Raw genomic sequence first — 11,592 nt, 5'->3', positions numbered from 1 at the left:
GCCAAAGAATTTTCCCCAGAAATATATAATTTTAGTATCAATCAATTGATTAATAAAAACCATGTAAGAGGCAATTAGTTAATCTAAATATATCCTAACCATGATTAAATGCTTTCTGCTATACCTAGTGTGGGATATATCAATATTCACCCATTAAGACATTTGACCATTCCTCAGAAAGCGACTCACAACGGTCGACTAACAACCAAGTTCCTAATAATTACTGCTAGGTGAACAGAGGCAACGGGTGTAAGGAGACGCACCTAGCTGTCTCGCCCTGCCCAAAAAGACAATGCCCATATTATCTATCGGAATAGAAGATATATATATATATATATATATATATATATATATATATATATATATATATATATATATATATATATATATATATATATATATATATATATATAAATATAAATATATATATATATATATATATATATATATATATATATATATATATAAATATATATATATATATATATATATATATATATAAATATATATATATATATATATATAAATATATATATATATATATATATATATATATATATATATATATATATATATATATATATATATATATATATATATATATATATATATATATGTCGTACCTAGTAGCCAGAACGCACTTCTCAGCCTAAAATGCAAGGCCCAATTTGCCTAATAAGCCAAGTTTTCATGAATTAATGTTTTTTCGACTACCTAACCTACCTAACCTAACCTAACCTAACTTTTTCTGCTACCTAACCTAACCTAACCTATAAAGATAGGTTAGGTTAGGTAGGGTTGGTTAGGTTCGGTCATATATCTACGTTAATTTTAACTTTAATAAAACAAAATTGACCTCATACATAATGAAATGGGTAGCTTTATCATTTCATAAGAAAAAAATTAGAGAAAATATATTAATTCAGGAAAACTTGGCTTAATAGGCAAATCTGGCCTTGCATAGTAGGCTGAGAAGTGCGTTCTGGCTACTAGGTACGACATATATATATATATGTATATATATATATATGACAATGTCAGACCACGGAGGAAAAATGAAACAGGAAATTTCCTTAAGTACTTTCGTATATTAAATACATCTTCAGAAGGTCATTTTACAGATCGAGTGATGGGTATAAATAGGCAGGAAGGAGTGGTGAAGTAAGGTGAGGTACAATACTTGGACAACGCAGACGGCCCATTGGCCCATCAGATGCACCCAATTGGCACATCCGATGTAGCCCAATGGCCCATCTGATACAGCAGACATACAAGCATAATATATAGGTAATTATAACATAAAGAAGTAAATATATACAATAAATTAGTGAGACAAATGTTTTTCAATGATTCTACTTAAATCGCCCTTTAGCTGATCTATTAGAAATGGATCTAAGTTATATAGACCACTGCTAATATTCAAATTACTTTCTTTGGTGATCTGTATCAAAGCAGATTCAATTATGTTTCTGTTATAGGTGCTTTTACAATTTGTTATTGAAGAAGCACTCTCCCAATCAATTTGGTGAGCTTTTTCTGACAAATGCACAAACAAAGCATTAGACAATTGGCCATGTCTTACAGAGTATTTATGTTGCGATATTCTACATTTTAAATCTTTAGATGTTTGCCCGACATAGAACTTATTACATTCCTTACAAGGTATTTTATAAATGACGCAATTATCACTACGAGGGCTGTTCCTTACTAATAGCTTACCAACAGTGTTTTCGTAGCTAAACATTACATCTATATTAAAAAGTTTCAAGGCCTTGACAATATTCTCAAACCCAGAGAAATATGGTAAACATAACACATTCTTTGGGCGAATCCTTTCACTGCATACATTATTATAATATGTACGACGAGCTTTGTTACGACAAACTTCCAAAAAATTCAGTGGGTAACAAAGCTTAAGACCAATCGAATCAATATTCTTAAATTCTTCATCTAAGAATTCTGGCCTCACAACTCGAAGAGCTCTTAGATACATTGAAGAAAAAATTGACTTTTTTACATTGTATTTATGCCCTGAAAAATAATGAACATAAGATAAATTGTTCGTAGGTTTTCTGTAAACACTAAACTTTAATGAAGAGTTTTCCCTATGAATAAGCACATCTAAGAATGGCAAACATTTATCAATTTCAGTCTCCATAGTAAATTTTATGGAGGTGACTTGGTCATTAAGTTTGGCTACAAATTCGTCTGTGTTTACATCTGAAGGCCAAATACACAAGATATCATCAACATATCTAAACCAAGGAATGATTCCAGGAGTTATTTTTGAAACAAATTTCTTTTCAAAGAATTCCATGTACAGGTTTGAGAGCAATGGCGATAGAGGATTCCCCATTGCCATTCCAAAAGTCTGTAAATAATACTCATTATTAAAGGTAAATTTACATTCTTTAATGCACAACTTAACAAGACTGACAATAATATCAGCAGAAAGAGGTAAGTCATGGCTCATTAGTTCACGAGCAAGATAATCGAGAATATCATCGACCGGTACCTTAGTGAACAAGGAACAAACGTCAAAACTGATTAACTTTACATCAGGAGTGACAGGAACACTATTCAATTTGTTAACTAAATCAAGAGAATTTGTCAGATGAGAAGAGGAGATAGTTCCTAACAAAGGGGACAAGATTTTGGTAAGCCATTTGGAGAGTTTGTAAGAAATGGATCCCACAGAACTGATGATAGGTCTCATGGGATTGTTAGGCTTATGCGTCTTGACAAGACCATATAGATATGGTAATGAAGGTGATGAAGTAGTAAATTGATTAAGAAGATCTTTATGTTTACTTAACAACTTCCTCAAGCTACTATTGAAGAACTTGATGATGTCCTCAAGAGGATTTTTCCTAAGCTTTGTGTACGTTGATCTCCTCCTAGATTCTTCAACGTACACAAAGCTTAGGAAAAATCCTCTTGAGGACATCATCAAGTTCTTCAATAGTAGCTTGAGGAAGTTGTTAAGTAAACATAAAGATCTTCTTAATCAATTTACTACTTCATCACCTTCATTACCATATCTATATGGTCTTGTCAAGACGCATAAGCCTAACAATCCCATGAGACCTATCATCAGTTCTGTGGGATCCATTTCTTACAAACTCTCCAAATGGCTTACCAAAATCTTGTCCCCTTTGTTAGGAACTATCTCCTCTTCTCATCTGACAAATTCTCTTGATTTAGTTAACAAATTGAATAGTGTTCCTGTCACTCCTGATGTAAAGTTAATCAGTTTTGACGTTTGTTCCTTGTTCACTAAGGTACCGGTCGATGATATTCTCGATTATCTTGCTCGTGAGCTAATGAGCCATGACTTACCTCTTTCTGCTGATATTATTGTCAGTCTTGTTAAGTTGTGCATTAAAGAATGTAAATTTACCTTTAATAATGAGTATTATTTACAGACTTTTGGAATGGCAATGGGGAATCCTCTATCGCCATTGCTCTCAAACCTGTACATGGAATTCTTTGAAAAGAAATTTGTTTCAAAAATAACTCCTGGAATCATTCCTTGGTTTAGATATGTTGATGATATCTTGTGTATTTGGCCTTCAGATGTAAACACAGACGAATTTGTAGCCAAACTTAATGACCAAGTCACCTCCATAAAATTTACTATGGAGACTGAAATTGATAAATGTTTGCCATTCTTAGATGTGCTTATTCAAAGGGAAAACTCTTCATTAAAGTTTAGTGTTTACAGAAAACCTACGAACAATTTATCTTATGTTCATTATTTTTCAGGGCATAAATACAATGTAAAAAAGTCAATTTTTTCTTCAATGTATCTAAGAGCTCTTCGAGTTGTGAGTCCAGAATTCTTAGATGAAGAATTTAAGAATATTGATTCGATTGGTCTTAAGCTTTGTTACCCACTGAATTTTTTGGAAGTTTGTCGTAACAAAGCTCGTCGTACATATTATAATAATGTATGCAGTGAAAGGATTCGCCCAAAGAATGTGTTATGTTTACCATATTTCTCTGGGTTTGAGAATATTGTCAAGGCCTTGAAACTTTTTAATATAGATGTAATGTTTAGCTACGAAAACACTGTTGGTAAGCTATTAGTAAGGAACAGCCCTCGTAGTGATAATTGCGTCATTTATAAAATACCTTGTAAGGAATGTAATAAGTTCTATGTCGGGCAAACATCTAAAGATTTAAAATGTAGAATATCGCAACATAAATACTCTGTAAGACATGGCCAATTGTCTAATGCTTTGTTTGTGCATTTGTCAGAAAAAGCTCACCAAATTGATTGGGAGAGTGCTTCTTCAATAACAAATTGTAAAAGCACCTATAACAGAAACATAATTGAATCTGCTTTGATACAGATCACCAAAGAAAGTAATTTGAATATTAGCAGTGGTCTATATAACTTAGATCCATTTCTAATAGATCAGCTAAAGGGCGATTTAAGTAGAATCATTGAAAAACATTTGTCTCACTAATTTATTGTATATATTTACTTCTTTATGTTATAATTACCTATATATTATGCTTGTATGTCTGCTGTATCAGATGGGCCATTGGGCTACATCGGATGTGCCAATTGGGTGCATCTGATGGGCCAATGGGCCGTCTGCGTTGTCCAAGTATTGTACCTCACCTTACTTCACCACTCCTTCCTGCCTATTTATACCCATCACTCGATCTGTAAAATGACCTTCTGAAGATGTATTTAATATACGAAAGTACTTAAGGAAATTTCCTGTTTCATTTTTCCTCCGTGGTCTGACATTGTCATATATATATATATATACATATATATATATATGTCGTACCTAGTAGCCAGAACGCACTTCTCAGCCTACTATGCAAGGCCAGATTTGCCTATTAAGCCAAGTTTTCCTGAATTAATATATTTTCTCTATTTTTTTCTTATGAAATGATAAAGCTACCCATTTCATTATGTATGAGGTCAATTTTGTTTTATTAAAGTTAAAATTAACGTAGATATATGACCGAACCTAACCAACCCTACCTAACCTAACCTATCTTTATAGGTTAGGTTAGGTTAGGTAGCAGAAAAAGTTAGGTTAGGTTAGGTTAGGTAGTCGAAAAAACATTAAGTCATGAAAACTTGGCTTATTAGGCAAATTGGGCCTTGCATTTTAGGCTGAGAAGTGCGTTCTGGCTACTAGGTACGACATATATATATATATATATATATATATATATATATATATATATATATATATATATATATATATATATATATATATATATATATATATATATATATATATATATATATATATATATATATATATATATATATATCTTCTATTCCGATAGATAACATGGGCATTGTCTTTTTGGGCAGGGCGAGACAGCTAGGTGCGTCTCCTTACACCCGTTGCCACTGTTCACCTAGCAGTAATTATTAGGAACTTGGTTGTTAGTCGACCGTTGTGAGTCGCTTTCTGAGGAATGGTCAAATGTCTTAATGGGTGAATATTGATATATCCCACACTAGGTATAGCAGAAAGCATTTAATCATGGTTAGGATATATTTAGATTAACTAATTGCCTCTTACATGGTTTTTATTAATCAATTGATTGATACTAAAATTATATATTTCTGGGGGAAATTCTTTGGCGAAGACGTTGATACAAAATGAAAAATAACAAAGTTTTAATTTCCCACGAAAAGTGACTTTTCTGTGCTTTTTCAGATTTTGAACATAAAGTAATTATTATATTAATGGGTAATAAGAAAGTTTTTCTTAATTATTATATTATATCACACTATGGGTTCTATGATGTCAAGATTTATAAAAAATAGTTGTGAATGGAGGCAATATAGAATTGTTAGTTGTGAGTAGCAGAAGTAGTAGAGAATGCCTCTTATATCTTTCATAAATAAGATGATGGATGCCGGAGAACCTGTGTGTGGAGGATGTGAAGGTCCTGATTCCATGTACATCAAGTTAATATCATCTGATGGTCATGAATTCATCATTAAAAAGGAACATGCCTTCGCCTCTAAGATAATTCAAGCTATGCTGTCAGGTTCTAGCCAGTTTATTGAATATGAAAAAAATGAAATCACCTTTGGGGCAATTGAGTAAGTAATAAGGTTATAAACTGTACAAATGAAGTTAATTTTGGAGAAAATATTATTTTTATTATTATTATATAATAAATAATTATTACTGCTATTATTAATAATTATTAATTAATTAATAATTATTAATTAATTAGATTAATATTTATTACTACTATTATTAATAATTAAAACTGCTCCTAAAAGAGGTTATTATTAATTATTATTATTATTAATTATTAATATATTAATTAATAATTTATTGTTAATTATTATTAATTAATTATATTAATAATTATTACTACTATTATTAATAATTAAAACTGCTCCTAAAAGATGTTTTTGCCGAGTATGCAACAAAAACACCGCCATAAACTCCAATGGTGGTGTTATCCGCTTTCACACCGTCAACGAGGTAAGATGCAGTGGTTCCCACCAGCTTCCAAAGAGAAGCAATGACCAGCTGCCATTGACAGTTAGAGAAGAGACTCCCATTAACCTAATCTCATCTGAAAACCTCACCCAAGCGATTATAGCGACGTCTGCTAGAACATTACCACACATCCCAAAAGCAGCCCACCCAAATGCAGCAGCCAAGCTCTGTAATCTTCTAAAAAGGGTCAATGATGCCCCGGAAAACATTCAAGCGTGGCATAATGTCCTTTTGTTTGGCAATGTATGCCTCACCGTCACCGGAGGGACAGATCACTTGCTTCCTCGGTCCTGAGGGCGATAAATGAATACCCAAGGGGGGACAACCTAGTTCACCTGCCTCTCCGAGCAAAACACATCCACCGCAGAAATGGTAACAACAACGTACAAAATCAGAGCACAAATCACCAAGAAAATTGAAGAGGGAAATACCGCAAGTGCTATTAGAGTCCTCAACAGTGACTAGAAAATTGCTCCTCGAAACTCAACCACAGCACAGGCCCTGCAAAGCAAGCACCCACCCGGAGCCCCTCAAGGCGACAACATCGTTCCGCCATCAGCCGACACCATTTCAGACCCATTAATCGTTGGTGAATCTGAGGTCTACAAAGCAACCCTTTCTTTTCCACCTGGGTCAGCAGGCGGCTTTACAGGGTTAAAACCTCAACACATCAAGCAAATGTTAAATCCTGCGGTTGGTGATGCTGCACAAGATCTTCTTATGGAACTCGCAAGGTTCGTCAACATGTGCCTGGCTGGTGAGATACCTGAGGTCATCAGGCCTCTCTTTTTTGGTGCCTCCCTCTGTGCTCTCAAAAAGAAGGATGAAGGAATCAGGCCAATCGCTGTTGGCAACACTCTCCGACGCCTGATTGCCAAGGCTGCTACGAGGGTAGTCAGCCAGCAAGCGGCTGAATTGCTGAAACCAATCCAGCTAGTATTTGGAATCCCCCAAGGCTGTGAAGCGGCTGCCCGTGCAGCACGAGCATACATCACCAACATTTCTGATGAAAAGGCCCTGCTCAAACTGGACTTTAAGAATGCCTTCAACATGGTCAGAAGAGATGCAGTACTGTGTGCCGTACATCGCCATTTCCTGCCCCTCTACCTGTTCATACTATCGTGCTACAGTGGTGAGTCAAAACTGCTCTTTGGTGAACATGAAATCAGATCATGTGAAGGTGTTCAGCAAGGTGATCCTCTTGCTCCCCTTCTTTTCTGCTTAGTCTTAAAAGAAATCACCGAAAGCTTGTCCAGCGAGTTCAACATCTGGTTTTTAGATGATGGCACTATAGCTGGCACCGTAGACCACCTCTTGGCAGATATCAGGAAAATAATGGAGCAAGAAGTAAGCCTGGGTCTTGTCCTGAACCCTTCCAAGTGTGAAGTAGTCTCTTCCAGCCCAGACATCGAAGCTAGAATAAGGTCTGCCTTGCCTGGAGCCCATGTCATCAAGGGCGAGAACAGCACCCTCCTTGGAGCCCCTCTCGGGTCTAACGCCATTGAGGAGATCCTTGACAAGAAAATCGCAGACCTTAGGAGGATGGAAGACAGAATAGGTGACATCGATGCCCACGATGCTTTTTATCTCCTCACCAAATGCCTATCCCTTCCGAGGCTAACCTACTTTCTGAGGAGCGCCCCATCTTACAACAGCCGAAAGCTTGAAGAGTATGACCTCTTACTGAAGACCATGCTGGAAAAAGTTGTTAACCTCTCCCTCAACGAATGCCAGTGGAAACAAGCCACTCTTCCTGTTAGGCTCGGTGGCTTAGGTGTCCGCACTGCTACTCAAATAGCTGTCCCAGCCTTCCTGTCTTCCTCCTCAGCATCAGATGACCTGGTTAAGGAAATTCTACTTGACACCCTGAGTGATGTAGCGGGGATACAGGATCCCCACTACACGGAATGTGACACGAAATGGGGTGCCATGGCAGACCCGCCATGCCGAAAGCTGAGAAACAATCCAGCTGGGACAGGCCCATTGTAGACAAAGAAGCCACAGCTTTGCTGGAGGCAGCAACAACCCCCAGTGATCGTGCACGCCTCACAGCTGTGCAGGCTCCCCATGCAGGGGCTTCCTTTTGGCAGTCCCTATGTCTGCGACAGGCACACGTCTTGATCTGCAGGAGCTCCGTATTGCAGTCGCTCTCCGTCTTGCTGCCCCTATCCACACTGTTCATAGGTGTATTTGCGGCGAGGCAGATGCTGACAAATATGGATTGCATGGCCTGCACTGTGGAAAATCTGGTGGTTGGCACACTAGACACAACAAAGTCAATGACATCATTAAAAGAAGCCTTGCCTCTGCTCAGTGTCCAGCGGAGAGAGAGCCCTGCAGCCTACTGAACCGTGACTCTGTAAGCTTTGCCCGCCGACCAGATGGAATCATAATGCGACTGTGGAAGGGTGGCAGACAGTTGGCATGGGACTATACTTGTGTATCCACCCTGGCAACCACATACATCAACCTCTCTGCTGGCACAGCAGGAGCCGCGGCGACACGCAGAGAAAGAGACAAGTCAGCCAAGTACAGGCAATTAGATCATTGGTACAACTTCGTTCCAATAGGGTTTGAGACCCTAGGCCCATGGGGAGAGAGTGCAAGGAGGTTTCTTAAGGATCTTGGTTCCAAGCTCATTGACACCACAAGAGACCCTAGAGCAGCAAGTTTTCTCTTTCAGCGCCTCAGTGTCGCGATCCAGAGGGGGAATGCTCGCTGCATCCTCGGTTCCTGCCCGGCATCGGAGGAGTTCGAGGGAATCTACAGCCTCTAGGAAGCGAACTTTTTTTTGTGTCCTCTTAATGTTAATTTTTTGTATAAAATCAGATATGAAACTGTATAACCTTGCATAATAAAGTGTATACCATAAATAATTATGTTTTTATATTTTATCTGCAGATCACATGTTCTTCAGAAAGTGAGTATGTATTTCACCTACAATGCTCAATTTAATAATAGTAAGATGAATAATCCAGAATTTCCAATTGATTCAGAAATTGCTCTAGATATTCTCATGGCTGCTGATTTCCTTGATTGTTAATTTTTTTTAGAAAAAAAGTTTCCACCAAAATGGAAACGTCTTGTACCTAATAACCAGAACGCAGTAGTACTCAAGGCTATGCAAAGCCCAATCTCCTGATCTATCTAATAAGGAAAATTTCCCAAATTTATATATTTTCAATTTTTGTATGAAATAATTATCCTTAACCTTACCATGTCCTTTACAAAAGGACGTCTTGAGTAGTACTCAAGGCTATGTGCCAAACCCGATCTACTGATCTATCTAATAAGAAAAATTTCCCAAATTCATATATTTTCAATTTTTCGTTTGAAATAATGAACCTTAACCTAACCATGTCCTTTACAAAAGGCCTATAAGAAAATAACTTGCGCATGTTTATTAAATATAATTAGAACAAGTTTCTGGAGAAAACCCCTATTACTTTCATAAGGTGAATGGAATACCGGCTTAGATTATTATTAATAGCGACCACATTTCGGCCCAAAAATAGATACCCACACTCTAAATACATTATTACATTTATATATCAGTTTGAGCCAAAATTTGATAGATCAGTCAGTATATAAGGATCACATGAGCCACAAATAAAATAATTTTATGGCATTAATTCTTTATACCCCACTAAAATTGTTACAATGACTTAAAGGAGCCTGTTAAATTTGACTTATTATATTATATAGAACCGAACCTTTGATAACATAATTGCACTCACTATTCACATATTCAAAATTATCCTCGAAATAGTGGTAAAAAAAAGCCTTATATGCCCCACAACACGTATCTCCAACATATGTATTCTTGTCGGTCATCCTCACATTCATATTCTACAGGAAAACTACCAGATTGTCTTTCACAGGCACTGGCACCGTTACAGTGAGGCCAAGTTCGCAATATCCAGGAGCACTTGCATTACACCCGTCCACATTACGACAGTCCGCATAAATTCTCCATTTAATGAATTTAATTCGTTCCCAGAAACGGGTTGTAATTCCAAAGCAGGTCCGGTAGGTCCAGCTACTAAAGATGCTTGTTATATCCCCAAGCAATTGCCTGACTCTCAGAACTAGATGATGAATCACTACACCCAGTATTCATATCAATAGAAGAATCACTTAATATATCGGTGGGATCGCTCCAATTTATCATGTCACCATATAAATGTTATAATAATATGATATTTGTAATTTTCCATCCCTCGGCCTTCAGTTGCTCTTTTGTGACTTGTGTTCTCTCTAGGTTTTTTTCATTTATCAAATCGTCAATTCTTTGTTGTTTCTCGCGAATTTCATCCTTGAGTTTCTCATAGTCGACCTTATTTACTGCCAAGTACTTTAAATCTTCTACAGCTCTCTTCCAGGATCTACTAATTATTAGATTTTCTGAACCTTCATTAATTAACAGCTGTTTAGTTGAATGAGGGATTTGGAAGGTGGAATCTATTTCTTTATGCAAAGTGGCTACATTCCAACAGTCTTCTATTCCTGTACTTGTATCCAAAAAAGAATTTACAATAACCCGAGTGCATCTGGCCAATAAACTACTCTTTGTTTTGTTATTGTAGACAATCAGAGATAAACCTTCATCTCGTTGGATAAAATTACAAATTTTTTCTTTGTCCCTAGTTTGAATTATATCCATAAAGAGTTGGGGATTACTAGTTATAAAAATTTAGTTATAAAAATTATGCATTCGCTTTTATCCCAGTCAGAGTAATGGTGAGAGTTTATAATCATTTCTAAATCCGTGGTGTAGTGGTAAGACACTCGCCTGGCGTTCCGCGAATGCTGTCATGGGTTCGTATCCTGGCCGGGGAGGATTTACTGGGCGCAATTCCTTAACTGTAGCCTCTGTTTAACACAACAGTAAAATGTGTACTTGGATGAAAAAACGATTCTTCGCGGCAGGGGATCGTATTCCAGGGACCTGCCCGAAACGCTACGCGTACTAGTGGCTGTACAAGAATGTAACAACTCTTGTATATATCTAAAAAAAAAAAAAAAAAAAAAAAAAAAAAATAATAATAATATGATCCATATTCTTTCACCCCCATACGAGCAATTAGTT

At 36.5% G+C, this 11,592-nt stretch overlaps 1 protein-coding gene across 1 annotated transcript; it reads left to right on the top strand.

Moving 5' to 3' along the window:
* The first annotated feature begins 5,894 nt into the window (after positions 1-5,894).
* Positions 5,895-9,546, top strand: LOC138369871 (elongin-C-like). The gene is made up of 2 exons (XM_069333619.1): positions 5,895-6,091; positions 9,405-9,546. The coding sequence occupies exons 1-2, from the start codon at positions 5,895-5,897 to the stop codon at positions 9,544-9,546; spliced, it is 339 nt and encodes a 112-aa protein (XP_069189720.1).
* Positions 9,547-11,592: the final 2,046 nt, after the last annotated feature.

Source organism: Procambarus clarkii, chromosome 30 (genome assembly GCF_040958095.1).
Source record: "Procambarus clarkii isolate CNS0578487 chromosome 30, FALCON_Pclarkii_2.0, whole genome shotgun sequence".
In the NCBI taxonomy this organism is placed as follows: domain Eukaryota; kingdom Metazoa; phylum Arthropoda; class Malacostraca; order Decapoda; family Cambaridae; genus Procambarus; species Procambarus clarkii.
Note: the sequence above shows the minus strand (reverse complement) of the source record. Positions and strands in the feature narration are given on the sequence as shown.